Source organism: Meriones unguiculatus, chromosome 8, assembly GCF_030254825.1.
Source record: "Meriones unguiculatus strain TT.TT164.6M chromosome 8, Bangor_MerUng_6.1, whole genome shotgun sequence".
Classification (NCBI taxonomy): domain Eukaryota; kingdom Metazoa; phylum Chordata; class Mammalia; order Rodentia; family Muridae; genus Meriones; species Meriones unguiculatus.
In genome coordinates, this window is record NC_083356.1 from 36,450,751 (window position 1) to 36,470,665 (window position 19,915).

Here is a 19,915-nt window from a genome sequence, read left to right on the forward strand (position 1 = left end):
ATTAGCCTCCTGTGGATAACATGATTTTGTGTGTGTGTGTGTGTGTATGTGTATGTGTGCACGCACGCGCGCGCCCATCGTACACAAAAGGAAACCAAGAGAAAAAGAGATGAAGTGACTTTCCAGTGTCACACAGCCAATAAGTAATTGAGACTCAATCAGAGAGCCTCATGGCTATTGTATCCATGCTCTTTGTGGCAAGAGTATGCTATTGGCTCTTTGAAAGGCTACTTTTCTCCATACTAAGGTGCTTCTGTGTTAAACATGTGACTCTCTGGACTAGAAAGTTGGTAGAAAGCTTGTCTTTTAAACATGAGGCCCTGGGTTTGAACCTCAGCGCTGTGTAAAATTGCATGCCATGGTTGAATAATCACTATTCTTCTATATAACCCAACTTTCATGCTTCTTAGTCTAATTACTTATATCTTTTAATTACTTCAATGTTCATTTCCCTTTGCTTTTATCCCTTTACAGCAATTACTTCCCTCTCAAAAATTTGAAATAAAATACCTGCCATAGCCACCTTTATAATCCTTCTATCACTCGGGGGCCTCCCTCCACTTAGAGGATTCCTACCCAAATGAATTATTGTTACTGATTAATTAGAAAAAAAAATCAACTGTACTACCATAGCAACATCCATAGTTATAATAGCCCTACTTAATTGGCTGATACAGGAAACAATTGACAGCAATTACTGTCCCCATAGTAAGTTTTAGGACAACCTGGATTTCATAAGACCCAGACTCCAAAGTGGAATGGGGGGTTGTCATAGTAGTAGGTAGTATTTGTGAAACACTTGCCTCATGAGAAGCCACACACCAAACTTTCCTCATCCCAAAGCCTCCAAATGAGGTAGGTAATACAGGTTTTCATGTACCTGGGACCCTAAAGCAGATCCTTCTTGAACAAAACCCACAGTCCTATACTCTTCAATGTGGTGAGGCTTGCCTAGGCTGTTGTTACACCTTGTGATGCCAGATACCTTCACCAGCCCAGCATCAGGCCAGTGGAGATAGTCCCTGTTCCTTTACCATAAACACTAGCCTTTTGTCCTCTCTCCAGAGTATATCCAGCTCTAAGGGTCAGTGTAGAGGGTCAAGTTAAGACTCAAAAGTGCTAGGGCTATAGCTGAGAGGTGCTAGCACTGTAGTTGCCAGAGAATCCAAATACGGGATTCTCCCAGCACACTCAGCCCAAGTTAGTACAGGTTTGCAGTGCCTCTTGGCATACAATCACAGGCCTATTTAAACCACACTGGTGCTATTTTCTGGCAAATGTGAGCTTTATTCAAAACTGTTTTTCCACAGCTTATTCTCCATTGAAATCATGTTATAAATGGGGGCTGTGTTCTTAGAGAGACCCCAAATAGCCTTGTAGATCTTAAAATAATAGGGATCCTTACAATAAGGCTTTGGCATGAGCAGTTCTCATCAAAGACAACAAGAGGCCTTAACAGCAATGGCAGGTGTAAGCCAAGTGTTTATCATTCTGCACACCCTACTAGGGCACACTTTTAGAGACCACTAACATATCAAGCTACAGATCTATACTGTGTGAGCCCTGTGCTGTTCTCCCCTCTGCAAAACCATGCTCACCAGCAAATCATGCTTCTGGCAAGAGGACCGAAAGGACCCTGCAGACCCGATAAAGTGACAGAAGAACGAAGCCAAAGGATTTCATGTGCCCTGGTTATGTAGTGACCTGTCTTGACAGGCAGAGCCTGCACCTGTTCAAAGAGCCTTCACTGACAGCAGAACCCAAGGACTAGTACACCCACACCCATACCCACCCCCACCCTCCGCATCCTCCTTATGTATCTCACAGGAACGTAGAAAACCGTAAAGTATGCCATCTGGCTTAGTGCCAGGCATCACTCGCCTGAACTGAATAAACTGTTAACTAGCTCTTTACCAAAGACCCAGAAAACAAAGACTACTTTTATTTAGTGGTCCAGCTACCAAAACAGGGGCTTAGAGATTTGGCCATAACAACCATGGTTAACTAAAGATAGACCACCTATCCCTCCCCTTTACAAATAAGGTCCATGCTTGAAAATAGAATTTGCTCTGCTGACTGATTGAGTTCCCCCTGGCAGCCTATCGTGGGATATCAGATTTAGAGCATTGGACTGTCTGCTGCTGACACAGACAGGCAGTCTCTAATGACAGTTACCCGGCACTGAACCATAGCTGTTCTTGGCCAGCTGGGCTCACATGCTCTTACGTGTGGAAAACTTGCACTATTAAAATGATTCTTAGAGGCCACTGTTCAAGTCAGCTGGCACCCTGTGCAGAGATACTTGTGTTCTGTGGTCCCTGTATTTTTTCATTCTATCCTGCTTAACTGGCAGAACCATCTGCAAGAGAACAAAGCTGTCTGGATCAGTCATACTTTGGATTGTCATTACGTTCTCTTCACAGCAAGGAAAGCCCTACTCCTTGATTATATAGCAGAAGCTACCTCCCACAGACACAAATTTAGAGACCTTAGGATAATGGTTTCCTGTGACAGAACTGACACCTCTGACAAAGACCCCACAAATAAGAGGAGTGCAAAAGGCAGCAAGAGAAGTAATTTCTCAGAACAGCACTCAGGAGTATTTTCAAAACTCGCCAGGGGCCTCATCAGAATTCAGGGAAGTTTGATCTAAATTTCCACTACCCAGCACCTCCTGTAGCACCCTAGTAAATCTCAGAACTCAGCAGTTCAATGTCCCACATTCACCATCCTGAGGGCTCAGGCAGTTCATGTCCTGACCTCTTTGCAGAAGGGAGTCCAGAGAGGATCAGTGAAAGGTACAAAGCAAAGTGTGTGGCTGTTTCTCATGATCAGCAGACCCCCTGCCCAACACTATTTAAACACAGGTGCCTCCGGCCCACTGGGATTTTTTTTTAATCTTCACATTTGAATGCTCGCATAGAACTTTGGTTCCTTTAAAGTGAAGAGGATATTGAAGGACTAGCACTGTGTATATCCCAATATACAGACAAGGAAACTGAGCCCTACTGAAGGAATTTCCTTCAGATCCCACGATGCTGAAGTAGAGAGTTATATGAGCCTGTGCATAGCAAGTCACCTACGACCTTCTCTGCTTGTTGAGTGAGTTCACCTGTCTGTCTCTTGCCTGCTTCATGGAGCGGGCCTCAGAACCCACTGAGACAGTGTCTGGAGAGACACTCTTGTTAGGTCTGCTGGACTCTAGCTGCCACTGCTTCTGGAGCAGAGGAGCATGGGAGCAGCGTAGCTGCATAGGCCATCCCACAGAACAGGTACTTGCAGGTATAAATTGCTTGGTTGGCTGGTTGACTAACTTGATGATGTTTTACAGTAATGTTAAGGTTTAGAACCATGGCTCTCTGCCATTGTCCATCTTCATGTCTTTTGATGTCAATGGAAAAATGTGTGCCCACTCTGGAATCATTACCTCTCACAAGATTGAGAACTGAAGGAAGCACCTGGCACAGCACTGGGCACCTTATGGTCCGTCAGGGGTTGGTTCTCTGCCTGGCTCTGGTACCTCTCTCCCATTGTCTCTTTTAAGAAGTCTTCAGGGAACTGTGGACCAGAGTGAAGTCACCCATTGGCTGGATTAATGTATATAACATAGCGAGACCTGACACATACCTGCTCCTTAATGGAAAGAAACTTTATAAAGTAAAGAATGAAAAGTCTGCTCTCGAGGAGCAATGCTTGGTGTGAAGAACTAAGTTTTTAAGCTTTTTTGAACCAGAAACAACTAGTGTGCTAGAATCCAGAATTACGGACCACTCTAAATAGCACGTGGATACTTGTGAATACTAAGCCTGTATTTCATGCATACTTGCTGTGATAGAGACCTCCTACTTTGTGAAGGCTCTAGCTCAGACTACAGCAGAAGCTTGTACCAAAACAGCAGCACACCTGGTACAGAGAGCCACAGTAAATACAGCCAAGTGACAACCAGTGCTATCCTTGCTTTCAGTTTAGGTGGCAAGACTAAAATAAACTTCCTTCATTAATTAAAGAATATAGTTTGAGAATTAGAAAGGATCAGACAGCTCCATCTGTGTCAGGCCATACCACAGCTGCTTGGACAGCCATGGATCACCTTTTGAGGTTTGTTTCCTCTCCAGGAAGCTCCCTTTCCTCTCCCAAGGAGACCCTGGGATTCCTTCTCCACAAGGGCCAGTCCAGCCCTGTGTCTCTCATCCTGCTGAGTTTCAGGATCTTCATCCCAGAAGAAAAGATTTGGTGTTTGCCTTGCTGAGTCACTGCCTCCAGCACACACAGTAATGTGAGAAGCAGATGAGTCTGTGCAGTTCTGAGTGTGCTCATTCAACAACTATTCCAGGAGCAGGAATACAGGGGGGAGGGAAGGTGGCCTTTCTGCACTCACTGAACAGTAAGCAAGCATGAAATGCACCATCAGGTCAGTAGGGGGCGCTGTAGGAAGAGAGCTAAGCTTGTTGCTTTCACAGCCAAGATTTCCATTTCATCCTGCCCTGTTAAAACTACTCTAGGACAGGGTTTATGGATCATTATCTTAGCACGGTGCAGAGAGAAGGGTGTTCGTCTGTGTCAGATTATTAAATGTGTAAGCAACAGAACCAGTGAAAGCGTGTCACAAAGATATGCACCTGGCAGAAGGAAACCAGACCATGTGTCATAGGGAAGTGACGGTTCACTTCCTGGAGAGCTCTGTATACAATGTTCACAACAATTCTACCAAACACATCTGTGGAAACAGTTAATACACAGCATCTCCTTCTCTGGGAGGTCTATAGTTGACGTCAGAGAAAAGTGGAGAGAGAGAGAAACCCCCTCAGCACCACTGGCTGAGTCCTAAAAGCCTAAGAAGTATTTTCAGCAGCAGTGCTAATACACTGGTGACTTTATTTTTCCTCGGGCTTGTATCTCCCGGGACAGTGGGCTTTGCCTTTAAACCTCATTAGATTTAGATTTAGATTTAATGTGGGCTTTATTTTTTTGTTGTTGTGGCCCTTATCAAGTTTTCCACAATTCTTTTTATTAGTATTTTAATAATTGTAAAAACTTCATTGTATTTTAAAAACTTGCAAGTAAGTAAAAGTATCATACACCAAAATTAACCAGACCCCAAGTCTATACAAACTTAGTGATCTTACAGTTAAAATAGGCATTAAGAATGGAAGCTGTGATGTACCACATGTCTTTTTAGTTTTTGTTGTTATTGTTGTTGGTTTTGGTTTTTCAAGACAGGGTTTTTCTGTGTAGCCCTGGCTGTCCTGGACTTGCTTTGTAGACCAGGCTGGCCTCGAACTCACAGAGCTCTTCCAGCCTCCCCTAGTGCTGAGATTACTGACTTGTCACTGTACCTGGCTCCACGTGCTTTTTTAAACACTGCACATGAAACACCTTGGGCTGGCCAAGAACTTTGTCTCCAACAAGGGCCACTGACCCACGCTCTCTGGTCAAGTCACCTGACTTCTAGGGTATAGAAAAGGAAGCACAGAAAAACCCGATTTCTCCTGCAAGGGTGGAGGTTGTGGTATATGTATACATAATTGTTACTGAGCCAACCCTTACCCTGTTGAATCCACTACTTTTCTCTTATTAATATCAGAAAGGGACTGAAGAGCAGATGAGAATCCAAGGCTGTTGTCTGTATAGAGATCAACAAGCAGAAACCACGTCACCCTGATAGCTCCGTCCTTCCAGAGTCCTCTATGTAATTTCACAGTGCCTGACTTCTATTTACTGCTAGTTAAGGTAGTTTAACATATGCTTTCCAGGCATTCAAGAACCATACTATTAAAAAAAAAATGGATCGGCTACATGAGAGAATTAGCCACATAAATTTAAGAGATCTATTGTAAGGTCCGTGTATTCACTGAATCTAGGCTGCCTATGCAGATGTAGCCAGTGCGTAGCTCGGGCTTCACGTGGCTTCCCTAGTAAGGGGAGTTGGGGGGGTTGTCTCTGACATGGACTCTGTTGCCTGCTTTTTGATCACAACCTCCTGTGAGGGCCACCTTGACAAGCCACCGGGGAAGAGGATGTGCTCAGTCCTAATGCAGCTTGATGTGCTGGGTTGGTGGGTTGGGGGAGGCTCCCCTTTTCTGAGGAGTACGGGAGGGAAGGTGGGACGAGGAGGAGAGGAAGGATGGGCTATGATCGGGATGTAAGATGAATGAATGAATTAGTTAATTAAAAAATAACCCCACCCCCAAAAAATCTACTGTAGGACATGTTATTATAGCAAATAATAATGGATTGTAGTCTTGAAAATTGCTTAGAGAGTAGATTTTGAGTGTTCTCACCACAATAAGTATGTGCGGTGATGAGTGTTAGTTGGCTCATTGAACCATTCCACAATGTGTACGTGTTTCAAAGCAACATAGTATGCTCTATGAACTCATACAACATTGTTGATTAAAAACATGAAAGGTAGAAAATGATAGAACTTTTATCCATATTACCAGAGTTACTTAGGTATAACTTCAGCCATTAACTCTTCCGTAAGACATGTTAGAATATATAAATTAAAGATCTATAGACAAGCCTTTTAAAAAAACAACTGTTAAGACATTTTTCAAGCCATTTTCTATGAAAGTTTATTTGAAAGTTGCACCTGTGTTTGGTCTCCAGGATAGAATACCTGGGTTTTCAACTTTACTGAAACCAAACTGTACAACATACTGGGACATCATCCTGCTGTCTTGGACCATGAATTGTATGAACGTGCATTGAGTGCCCAGACTATGCCAGGCGCTAGCACTAGGAGACAGAAAATCAATCCAGTCTCTCCTGTGGAAGCTTACAGGTGGAGAAGGAAGAACAGTCACTGTGGTGCAAAGCAGTGGATATCCTAGTCCCTGGAAGCTTTGTTGAAGTCTAGACATTAGCAGCAGTCACTCCAGGGAGGAGGGGTGTATTAAAGAAAAATGCTGGATAAGGTTGTGTTTGAGTCCCCCTTTTAAAAAGCAAGAGCAACAAAATGTATTGAAATTCTCAAAAAATAATAAAAATATTTTTAAGTGGAAAGGAGGTGAAGAGAGATTCCCCACTTGTGTGACTGGGTATCCTATCCAGAGACTAGTCAATCGGAGAAACAAGCTGTTGTCAGATTTGATCACGGTTCACTGTGTACACCTTCTCTAGCCAACTCCCTAGATTCTTAGATCTGGATTCTGCTTGTTTGGTAGTGACTAGGTGACTCTTACATATGGTCATCCCTGAAGTCACATATATATATACATACATCTCTGGTCAAGATATGTCTCCATTAGCATTTTACTTTGGTATTTGGTTATGGACAAAATTTGGAGCCTCCTTATGTGGCCTTTTATAAGATGCACTTCACCAGAAAATCCCTAGATGGCGATAAAGATGAAATTACAAGAGAAACTCACCATTGTCTATTGTCTATTATGCATTTGTTTCCATTTCCTCATACTGAACATTGTTGTTTTCCTCATGGGCCAAAGGCAGAAGATACTATCCTGGACCTCAGGAACCAGCAGTACTGACTTGGGGAGTGCCTCACCAGTCCATTAAACTGCTTTGTCCCAGATCCATGCATCCTGTTCTATGGGATCTATCATGCCAAGCACCCTTGCCTTGTATACATGATAGGACAGTACTAAACCCATACCTCACAGGATTATATTGAAAGCCGAAAGGAATAACATCTCCAGACATAACTGATGATGGCAGAACATTGCACGGGTGTAGGCTGTTGTAGCAGCCTCTTTATTGTGAAATGGTATCTAAAGCTGTAGTAACTAGTAGGCATTGATTTAAAATAACCATAAAACTATGGTCCTGTGTCACATCAGCAAAACAGAATCAATTCTATAACTATGGCCATTTAATCTTAATACACATTGCTATCTTATTGAGGTGATCCATGTCTACTGCCAAATCAGTCTATCTTTGAGAGTTAATGACTTATTCCTTGTTAGTACTAACCATTAATTAATAATTAAAACTATCCTGAGTTTACCCAAGAAGAAGGCTAGCAGTAATTAAGATTTTCTTTTAACACCAAGTATAAAAAGCTCCTTTGGAGTCTTTCTAGATTGTCAAGTATCTCCTATTGGAATTAAATATTTGGTAGAGCATTGTTAACTTTTTTTTTCACTCCTGTTTCTGTTGCCTCCCTTTTTTTCTCCCTAAATGTTTATAGAAGCAGTTATTTGTGGAGATGTTTAAAGCAGGGACATGTAGTATTCCCTAGAGAAATACTCACCCAGTTGCCCAGCATAATGCCTGACATGCACCCTCACTTCAAGAATGTTTATGGTACCCCAGAACCGCTTCCAATCCAGCTTCATTAGCTGTTGTTCAAACTTCAAGATGGTTTGGGATTTCCAGAACAATTCAGAGTTAGAACAAACAGAGGTTTGAAGTTCTTTATTTCTAGGTCATTATAGCTCCTTTGTTTGTTATTCAGGGAAAAATGGGTTTTTTGTTTTGTTTTGTTTTTTGTTTTGTTTTGTTTTTTTAAAAAAACTTGTTTGCTGACTGAAAGAAAAGCTGTATTTGAATTAAAAACTCTGCTGGCTGAATACTCCGGCCTGTAGGCCACTGACTCACAGCACTCTGCTGGCCCTCTCTTGATCTTGGTAGCAGTGTAGCACTCCTAAGTCCACTGAGTGATTGCCAGTGAGTCACTAGTTGAAATGTGTGTGTGCTTTCTTTTCACTATTGCATCTGAGTGAGGGACTAAGTCTGTGGGCCTTCTGTACTGACTAGCATTTGGTACTATTGGGTTTTTGCTTTGCCTTGGTTCTTTAAATGAGCGCTCATCAGATTTCCAACTGAAGTTGTGATTCTTTAACTCCATGATCACCCTGCCTTGGTTGGAATCACGGGGCTTGTACTACCATATCTGGCGTGGCTGGCATTTTGCACCTTAAAAATACTCTTTTCCTTTGTTGTCATTTTGTAGCCAAGTTTCTTTGTCCCCCATCTACTTATCACTTTAATTCTTACTGTGTTCTTTCTCTTTTTTGCTTCTTTGAGAACTTCATACAATATATTTTGACTTCTCCCAGCTCCATCTCCCTTTTCCTAGCCATTCAACTTTATGTCCTTTCTACTCCTCCTCCCTCATCAAGTACAGTTTGTGCTGCGCATTTATTCTTGGATGTATGGCCTTCACAACCCACCAGGGACCACACCCTTAAAGAAAGTGATTCTCCCTCTCCCCACAGCGCTCAACTGCCAACAGCTCTTTAGCTAGGGGGCAGACTTTTTGCCCACTTCCCTTCTTCATGCTGTGATCCTATCTGGCTTGAGCTTGCACAGGTCTTATGAGTGCTACCTCAACTGCTGTGAATTCATATCTGCAACATCCCTACTATGACCAGAAAACAGGCTCCTTGTGCTTATCCACTGTTTCTGGATCTTATACTCATTCTGCCCTCTCTTCCATAATGATGGCTGAGCCTTGGGAGAAGAGGGTGTGATGTAGATATCTGGCTTAGAGCTGGGCATTCCACTAATCATCAAGTTTTAAAGCCCATTTGTGAGTTGGTGGGCTGGTGGACTCCCGTGTTATACCACATTTTGATGAGTAATTACGTAGTGGCTGTTCTGTGTCTGTGAGACTGGGATTAACCCTCCTGCCCCCATTCAATTTCCTTTCTAGGTCCAACTGGCCCACCTTCAACACTCCCTCTAAGCACCCAGACCTCTAGTGGCAGCTCCACCCTATCCAAGAAGAGGCCTCCTCCCCCACCACCCGGACACAAGAGAACCCTGTCTGACCCTCCTAGCCCACTACCTCATGGGCCCCCAAATAAAGGCGCTATTCCTTGGGGTAAGTTTTCCTAAAGTCAGGGTCAAAGCTGCCCAGAGCCCAATAGTTGGGGGGACTCCAGTGGACAGTGGATAGTTTGCACATTAGGAAAACCATCCACACTGCACTCACACTGGCTGAGGGCTTAACCATGTATGAATGTAACTGTGCCTGCCTTCTTAAGCCAGGAAACATTTTGAAAAATGTTTGGGGGCCACTCAAAACCATAGTAATGAATATAATATCCTTTGCTATCATCACAAAACTGTTTTTAGAAAACACACACACACACACACACACACACACATCAGATACCAAAATCTACAGTTGCCCTAGTTTCTCTTATATAGTGGCATAGTATTTGAGTAACCTAGCATATACACTTTTAAATTCTCTCCAGACAATTTATCTAATGCAGTGTAAATGTGATGTTTAAAAAAAAAAAAATGGATCCATGTTTGATATATACAATTTTTCCGAAATATTTTTGGCCCACAGATATGGAGAGCCAAATATAATAGTAAATCTCAGTGAGAATAGCAATTGTTTGAGGTTGGAATTATGAATCTCACAGAACTAAAATAATGGGCAAAATAATGGGCTGGGATTAGGGATATGTCTCCTTGCTAGCTAGAGCATTTGTCTAACATGTACAAGGCCATGGATTCAATCCCAGTACCAGGGAAAAAAAAAAAGAAGAAGAAGAAGAAAATAAAAACAAAACAATCCACTCCTTCATGCTAACCAGAGTAGTTTTTTATGAAACAGAAATTCTATCTTGGACATTCTTCTTCACCCCTTTAGTGGCTTCCTGCTGAGGTTCAGATATCAGAGGCTTTCTATATCAAAGCCCTGGGACCTTGCAGAAGGGACCCTGCTCTCTGCCCTTCCTCTCCTAGCCTCTCCATGCAGTCTTTCTGAGGACCTTGCATTCCCTGGCATTCTGTCCTGCCTTGTTTGCATCCCTGGCGCCTCTCTTTTTCCTTCCGGAACACTGTTAGAGTTAAATTCTTTTGCGTGTTTTGTCTACCCCAGTAGAATGAGAGTACCATGAGAGATGCATCCTTGTCTGTCTTATTCTCTGTCGAATGGAATCCTGCCAAGCACCAGCTGGATATCCAGGAATCTCTTGAGACTGAGTTGCCTTACCTAGAGTCAGTTTGTGTAATCAGCTGATGAGCACTGGTTGTAAGGTCTTACCTTACCTACCAAAATAAATAAATAAATAAATAAATAAATAAATAAAACATACTAACAGCAACAGGAAATCCCGGACTTTGCTTCTTGCCTGCTGTCTGGCAGTGATACAAGATGGGCCCATCTAGTAGCCCATCAGGGTCCTGACCCACATGTGAACTCTGCCAAATGAGCATGCTAGCCAGCTCTTCCCACCAGTGGATTCTGTGGTGACATTTTTGCTGCCTTTTTATAAACTGGGTGTAACAAGTGATAGGTAATTCAGTTTAATGGTCTTAAAGGCTTCCTCAAAGCCTACTTAAATTGTTTTATTTTAAGAGTGTCACACACAGTCTTCCCCAAATGCCACAGGATATGTGTGTGTGTGTGTGTGTGTGTGCACATGCATGTACACAAATGTAGCCACTCATCCTTTGACTCAGCAGACCTACCCAGACACCTGCTGTGTCTGTTGCTTAAGCTTTCTCAAGATCTTGTGTCCATGGAGTTCATGGTTCAGGGAGGAGCTCAGAAGTTATACAAAGTATAGTTCCTTTAGTATTAGGGTGCATGTGTTGGCCAAACTCTGTGGAAATGCTGGAAAATGGGGTGTGAAACTACATAAAGTCAACACAGAGAACACATTTGAGATGGGTCTGTATGAAGCAGAAATAATCAAGACAAACCAATATGAGGTATGCAGGCACATAGGATCCTTAACACTGATGACACCTGGATATTGCATTTTAAGACTTTCAAGAGCTCCTGAAATCTATCCAAAAAATACAGGCTTTGCTCAAATAAATTCCCCAGAAGCCACAGACTTTCTCTGTGGACTTCATCCCACAGGTGAATATTCTCCCTAGAGTTCACTGGGCTTTGATCCTCAGCCTACTTCCTGTGTGCTCTACTGTGCTCCTATAGAAACAGGGACATCCCTCAGATCAGTGCACTACATTTCTGTTCTCCAGCTCAAATGTTATCTAGCACCTGGCTATTCGTTTTAACCTACGATAAATGGAGTTGGTGGAGTTCAGGACTTTTCCCAAAGAAACTCTGTTGCTACCACATTATAAGTCACTCCCTACCAGCAAGCTGGGATCATCAGAGTCTTTCACAGCTAGGACCTCAGCCAGCCCTATGGGACAAAAGTCAAAGTCTTCCTTCAGCAACTGTGGCACTGCTCTGTATGGCAGGAGTGTGGTGAGCACTCAAGACAACCAGAGTGCTGTCTCAAGGCTTGTCTGTGGGTGGCCGGTGTGCACATACGGGAGACAGATGCTTGTGCAGACACGGCTGAGTAGCATCAGCACACTGAAGGTGCCTGGCTGGACCCCTGACCATCAGGGGAAACTTGCAGTGCTCCTGGCGTCTGTACTCTGCAGAGTGATTGTTTCTTGGTGACCCTGTCCCCTGTCTCCTGTTGCTGCCATCTTCCACAGGCAAAGGCAGGGGTCAGACTGCTCAGTCAGCAGCCAGACACAGAGGTCAGCCTCTGGACAGCATCTCACTGGTGCTGCAGCGTTGCTAGCTTTCCCCTGCATCTCTCTTCTGTCCTCAGCCCTTAGAGAAGGGTTACCTGGGTAGATACAGCTAAGTAAGTCTGATTAGCTGCCTCTTACCAGTGTGCCTTACTGGGGGCATCAGGATCCCAGTTCACATTCTGTCCTCTTCCACCCTCCAGTGGGCCTTGTCATGACATGCTGTCACAATGTCAAGCATGTTCTTCCCTCTACTTAGTTGTATCGATGCTTAGCTATCCTTCAAGCCCTGTTCTACTGGTGCTTGTTTCAAAGACCCCACTCTGTTTCTCTCTGGCTGAGTATTGTCCCAGTCCTCCTGCTTCCTTGCCTGTCCCTCTCAGCACACCATCTCTGTGTAGTCCCTAATGTAGACCCTACTGTTTTACTGTCCCCATATTTTTTTGTTTTTTGAACAAAGTCACTCTCTATACTTCAGGCTCACCTTGAAACCATGGCAATATTGCCTCAGACTTCTGATTACTGGCATTATAGGTATAAGCCACCACATATGGCTTTTAACAAGTATTTGTCCATTGTTCAGTGACTCAGTTTCTCTAACAATAAAACAAGTACTAGTACTCTTCCTGTGTTATGCATGGAATTCTCATGAAGGTTTTATGAGGGGAAAAAAAATGTCTGAAGTACAGGACTTAGAAGGTGCTCGGCAAATATTATCTGCTGTTTTCAACTGTCTCAACACAGTGTTTTGCTGGATGGCCGGTCCCTACACTCCCACATGTATATAATGAAGCTGTATGTATTCTTGGCTACTGTGACCAGGCCAAACGTGGCCTCTTAAGACAATCAAAGCCTATTCCCATAGTTCTAGAAGCTGCAAGTCTGACATCCAGCAGAGTCATGTCCTCTCCTAGGGAGCTAGAAAAGGAATCTGTTCCTTGCCTCTCTCCTTTTTTGGTGACTGTGTGTCCCTTGCTTTTTTTAGGCGCCTTAGTGTGTGTGCCTGCATGCGTGTGTGTGCATGTGTCTAGCCTGGAGCTTACCAGTGGGCTCAGCTGGCTGGCCAACAAGCCCCAGGGATCTCTCTCTTCACAGCACTGTAATTCGTAGTGCAATACGATGCCTAGTTTTTATATGGATTTTAGGGATCAAACTCAGGTCCTTATTCTTGCCTGGCAAACACTTGATAAGATGAACCATCTTCCTAGCCTGGACTTGATACTCTGAGGAAGGCTCCTAGCCTTCCCCTTGGTATTCAGAGATTCATATCTATTCCACATCCAAAATAATTGGACACAGTAACACTTCCTCTCAGCCCCCACCAAGTCTGTGTCCTCTGTCTTGGCTCTTGTACCTTTTGGCCCTCAGAGGCTATGCTACTCAGCCATGTAGCTAGCAGTAGCCAGCAGTCTTACCGGGCGTGTGACTTGACTATAGTTTGGCAGCCATTTCCCTTTTCTTTGGTTTGGGTTTTGTTGTTGTTGTCATTGCAGTTTTCAGGAGGTCTTGGGTTTGTTTGTTTGATTCTTTCTGGGGTTTATTTGTTTTGAAAATAGGGTCCGACTATATTACATAAGCTGGCCTGAACCCGGAAAGTTCCAGTCACGTCCTCCCAGTGCTGGGACTGCTGAGTGTTCCTGTCATGCTCCTGGACTTGGAACCTTTGGCATTCAGCTCATTTGTAGATGGCTGTGACTGATAGGACCTGCCTTTACTGGTGTTGGTGATGAGTTTGTGAAGCTTGTAAATCTGACCAGACCTCCACAGTGGCCTTCAAGGAGGGAGAAGGCAGTTTAAGGAGGAGACAGATTAAGGAGGAGTTTGGCAATGTAAGATGAATGGAAAAGAGTAAGCTCCTCCCAGAATCCAGAGCATCAGGTCATAACCTGTGGCTAGAAATGGACCATAGAGTCTTACAGGAAGGAGCAATGCAAACGAACACAGCTAGTCACATAGCCAGCTAGCCATTGGCACACCTGCAAGGAGGAGTGCAAGGAGTGTCACGCAGCTGCTTCACAGAAGAGCTCCTTACTTTCCTGCCAGACACTGTCTTACTTAGGACTTCTTGTTCACGAAAGTACCTGATCCTTGCCCATAGTCTGGGGCAGAACACACTTCTTCCTGGGCTTTGAGGACTCTAGACTAGAAAGTTAAGAACTTGCCCTGGTTCTCATAGCTGGTATGTTCAAAGCCAGTGCAGCTAAGAGCCTGCACCATGTCCATACACTGCCTTATGCTGCAAGGGATGGCTGACGAAGGGCAGGAGAGTTGGTATTAGGCTGTGCCTCCTCGCCGTGTTTGTCTCTTTGCTTGGAATCAGAATCATGGAGAAGGCATTCTCCTTGATGGAGATAACACAGGCCAACACCCATGCACACACACTCACTGGGAGTGCCTCTTTGTCCCCTGCAGCAGCACACTCCTGTGTGGCTCCAGCCTTGTCCAAGCAAGAAGAACCCTTCCAGGCTTTTTTCCTGCCAGAACTGTAGTGTCTACAGTGCCCAGAATAGCCTGGGAATCACATGGCTAACGTCCTGCTTGGTGGTGAATTCAGCCATCTGTCTCAGGAGACATTTCAGGCAAGCTCATAATGAGAAAGCAAAGGGGCTAGTAGGCAAGTCCAGGATCTGTGGGGACCCCATGACCTTGGAAGTCACATTTCATTGAACTTCTCTCTTTTTAAATTGCCTACTTTAAAACAAACTAACGTGTTTTAATACATACATATAAATGGTATGGAGCGAAGAACAGAACCTGCCTTTGTTGCCTTCAGGAATCACCTGACCAGTGAGACCTAAAGTCCATGTGGTTTGTTTTGTTTTGTTTTGTTTTAATATGCTGCATTAAAAAAAAAAAAAGGGAGAGAGTTAAGACTCCAAGTTGTTCCTCACCTGGAAATCTTTTTTAAATATAAAACAGATCATTTTTTCAGTCTGTTTTGTGCTGAGCCCTCACAATCATCCTGTAAGATAAGATGACATCACCCCAGTTCACTGACAAGGAAATTCGAACACAGAGACATTAAACTACTTGCATAAGATTTCCAATTGATAACTTCAGAAGTGGCATTTGAAATGATTTCTGAATTCACAACCCCACCCTAGCTCACTGTTCCAAGAGATTCCTGCAGCCTGCGTGCTGCTCATGACTAGCTAATACTCTGATCTTTTCACAAAATCTTAGCCCATAGCTTCTAAGCTGAATGGTGAGTAAAGCAGAGAATTGACCTCAGTTTTTCCAGTTGCCTACCCAGCAACTGACCACAGCCTCTTCTTACTACCCCTATCTGACATACCCAGAACTGAACTGAGCTGCAAGTTCAACCTGTGTTGAGGGGGAGGAAAGGGTTAACTTGCTTCTGTACTTTTAGACCTTCTCCATCCTTCAGAATTCTTCTAAGCCTGATTTCTCTTACCTACACAGTAGCCAGCCTAACTGTAAGAATGACAGGATTCTTGTTAGTCCACCACACCTGGCTTCCCATCCAGGTCTGAGAAGTTAGTTAGCCCACTGCATCAACTACTCTGTTCCAGACCCTGTGTGGGAGATAGGATTATAAAGGCAAGGGAAGAGTTACTGTCGTCAGAGCACCAGCTCATAGACTATACCAGCATAGTCCCTATCATGTTTCATCATAAGAATAATTTCCATTTATGTCATGCTTCCTGCAGACCAGGACTGTGCTCACAACCCATAGCTTATCTTCCAGTGGTCTCTTTTGTAGTGGGCACAACTGTTAATCCTATAATGTGGGTAAGGAGATAGAGGCTTAGCAGAATAAGCAACATCCTCCAAGCTCAAATCCAGACCAGTGGTCCAGCCGAAATTCAGAACTGGGCTTGCCTGGCTCCCAAATCTGTACCCTTAATTTCCTCCCAGAAGAGGATAAGGGGATCAAGTCAGGTGGGAAGATGTTTATTAGATGTGCAAGAATTGACCAAGTGTGGGAGGGACAGGCAGTGCAGGTGAAACAAGAGGGGCAAAGTTGCAGAAGCCACAAACATTTTCTTTAGAGGACAGCAAGTCATTTTGCGTGGCCAGAGAGGGACGTTAAATGAGAACTATGGACATCCATGCCTATAGGTGTGGGCCACCTCTGGAATGCTGTGGTGCTAACCTGTGAAGTAGCAGAGAATGACCACAGTGGAGCCTGGGACCGTTTCTTGCTATCATCCAATTTCCTTCTTCATAACTGTATTAAATAGTCACTTGTTGGAAATGTTTTTTCACAGAAAGGGCATTAGTGGGAACAACAACTTATTCTTGGGCCTTCCCCTTGTGCCTTTGTTTTTATTCATATGGAGATTGGAAGAGGTGGTCGTGCTGTGTCTCATGAACGTGATTATCTACATGTACTTAGCAGATACCATGCTTGTAGTAGTACTCCATGAATGAGTACTGCCAGGGTATCCTGAGGGCCTGTGTAGAGCACACGGCTCTTGAGGACAGGATTCTTGGCTTCGGCATAACTATGGAACCTGCAGGGATTCATCAGTTTAGTCTCTTTCTTATCTCTAGAAGAGGGCTAAAATGTCAGTCTCTCATGTTGTTCAGAATGGCAGCTGACAGAAAAGAACACATTTGACAGGTGTTATGCTGGGCCATGGGGCCCACATTGGGCTGGAAAATAGTTAAGTTACTTCCTCATCCCCGAATTCCTGTAGGAACCCTGAGGCCCAGCTCTGCCTTGCACTTCTCCCACAGTTTAGCCACCACAGAAAGCATTCTGCCCACCTGCACAACGCACACATTTATCCCCAAGGGTCCTTCTGTGTGGATACTGCCCCACTAGAAATTCTCCTACCTCTTCAAAGTGTCATGTCCTCACTCACCAGATGGACGTTTATAGAACTTTCTTCATTTTCATAGCACCGAGCCTGGCTCTAGCTCATCCCACAGTACTAAGTCATTCCTGTATGTAAACCCCCTGAGCCAGGTCCTAAACTCTGGTATAGCATCGGCATATTCATAGCTCTTGTTCTTCTGGCTCTGCAATCCTGCCTTGCACATAGTAGGAGCTAAACAGTGTTTATACTGAATGGGTATCGACTGAAGGTGGCCATGGTGCAGTGGCTGGTTGTCAGTAACCCACCCACACATGGGCCCTCACTTGTGAGTTTTTAGTGTGTCGTCCCTGTCCAGTAACTAGCCTCTAGATCAGGAGTTTTCAGCCTATGGGTCATGAATCCTTTAGCAAGTCTCTAGCTCAAAGAAAAAAATTTACATTATGATTGATAACAATAGCAAAATTATAGTTATGAAGTAGCAGCAAAAATAATCTTATGCTTGGGGGTGAGCACAGCATGAGGACTGGCATTAAAGGGTCACAGCATTAGGGAGGTTGAGAACCAGTGTTCTAGATGAACTTCATGCTTTTACTGATACTTTTTTTTCCCAGACCAAGGACCAGATCCTCAGCCACGAGGCAGCAACAGGTTCCTCTGATCTTAGAAACCTGCCCCGAGGCAGGCTGCATAGTCCTCTGCTAGCAGTAAAAATGTCAGTCCAGATACTGCTTGACTTTTGTCTTAACATAAGTAGTACGTGCTAGTCTGACTGAGGTCTTCTGGTGCTTTCTAGAACCTGTGGGATGCCAGTCCGTTGGCCAAAGTCTCCCTCATGTCCGTGTCTTAAGATGTAACTTCTGACTTTTCTTGTAGGTAATGACGTGGGCCCATCATCTTCAAGTAAAACGGCCAACAAGTTTGAGGGGATGTCTCAGCAAGCAAGGTGAGCTGTTGCCCTTGCCTTCCTCTTCTGCTGTGCTCCTGGTTGCTATGGGCAAACTTACAGACTTGGGTTTACCTGCCTTCCCAACACTACTCAGCGTGGTCACCTGGCAGCACTGGTTAGGAAGGGAAACCGAGCATTCTTGCTCAGTCTACATGGCACATTTCTCCTGGGCCCCAGTGGGGTGCCTGTGCCTGGAACAGACCTGCATGCACAGCCATCTCCCTGCATTGACACTAGGAGCTATCCCCTTACTGGTGGCCACATGATTATAGACTGGCCTGGACACTGTCAGAATAAGTCTTCTTGTTTTGTTTTGTTTTGTTTTGTTTTGTTTTGTTTTGTTTTGTTTTGTTTTGTTAAGACAGTCTCACGCTGTAGCCTGTGTTGGCATTAGATTTGTGGTACTCCTCCACCCCGGCTTCTCAGAAAACATGGGATTATAGGTATGAGCCAACATAACCAGCTCTTTTTCCCCCCATTTTGTCCCCCCCCCCTTTGAAACAGGATCTTGAAATGTAGCTCTGACTGTCCTGGAACTTGCTATGCAGAACAGGATGACCTCAAACACACAGAGATCCACCTACCTTTCTGCCTTCCTAATGCTGAGATTAAATGTGTACACCACATTGCCTAGCCTATATCTGACCATTTAACTGAGCAATTTATTTTATTTTATTAATTACAGTTTATTCACTTTGTATCCCCCCATAAGCCCCTCCCTCCTCCCCTCCAGATCCCACCCTCCCTCCCCTTCTTCAGGCAAGCCCCTCCCCAAGTCCACTGATAGGGGAGGTCCTCCTCTCCTTCCTTCTGATCTTAGTCTATCAGGTCTCATCAGGAGTGGCTGCATTGTCATCTTCTGTGGCCTGGTAAGGCTGCCCCCCCCCACACACCCTGGGGGAGGTGACTAAAGAGCAGGCCAATCAGATTATGTCAGAGGCAGTTCCTCTTCCCATTACTATGGAACCCACTTAGACACTACACTGCCATGGGCTACATCTGTGCAGGGGTTCTAGGTTATCTCCATGCATGGTACTTGGTTGGAGTATGAGTCTGGGAAGACCCCTGTGTTCAAATTTCTGGTTCTTTTGCTCTCCTTGTGGAGTCTCTGTCCTCTCCAGATCTTACTATTTCCCACTTCTTACATAAGATTCCATGCACACTGCCCAACAGTTGGCCATAAGCCTCAGCATCTGCTTTGATAGTCTGCAGGGCAGAGCCTTTCAGAGGCCCTCTGTGTCAGGTTCCTATATTGTATCTGTGTGTGTATGTGTATGTTGAAGGGAGAAGGGTTTGTTTGTTTGTTTGTTTGTTTGTTTGTTTGTTTGTTTGTTTTAAGTTAAAAATAGAGTTCCTCTCTCCTCCTTGCACTGAGGTAGAAACTTTGGGAACTTTGCTGAAGAGAGTTGTTTGACCCCTCCTTCTTCTGAAGGTGCAGGCAGGATGCAGAGAGCCACCTCCACAGCTCAGCAAGAGAATCAGCTGTATATGGGGAAGAATAGACTTGAGTATATATCAAAAATTTAAAAAGTAAACAAATCAAACCCCACTTCTTTTAAAACTGTCTCTTCTAGTCTCGTTAATCCAGTGAGATCAGCCCAGTTACCACTGTCCTATTTCAGAGTATTTAAATGTTCAGACATGTCAAAGTGCTTCTCCATTCCTTCATTCACCATCCTGACTTCTTTACTGCTCTTTCCCTGTAGCTGCAGTTGGACAGGCCATCTGCAGAGAGGGCAGAGCAACAAAAGTGTTCACA

The 19,915-nt window shown here is 44.2% G+C and overlaps 1 protein-coding gene across 7 annotated transcripts in view; it reads left to right on the top strand.

Moving 5' to 3' along the window:
• Asap1 (ArfGAP with SH3 domain, ankyrin repeat and PH domain 1) overlaps positions 1–19,915 on the top strand; it is a 312,808-nt gene that overhangs the window by 279,501 nt on the left and 13,392 nt on the right. For 5 of the 7 annotated variants that reach the window (XM_060389353.1, XM_021645398.2, XM_021645399.2 and 2 more), the window contains 2 exons: positions 9,617–9,787; positions 18,084–18,153. In XM_060389353.1, the coding sequence (XP_060245336.1) occupies positions 9,617–9,787; positions 18,084–18,153 (241 nt within the window). The remainder of the gene's footprint in view (positions 1–9,616; positions 9,788–18,083; positions 18,154–19,915) is intronic. The other 2 variants (XM_021645401.2, XM_021645402.2) reach the window with 1 other exon arrangement.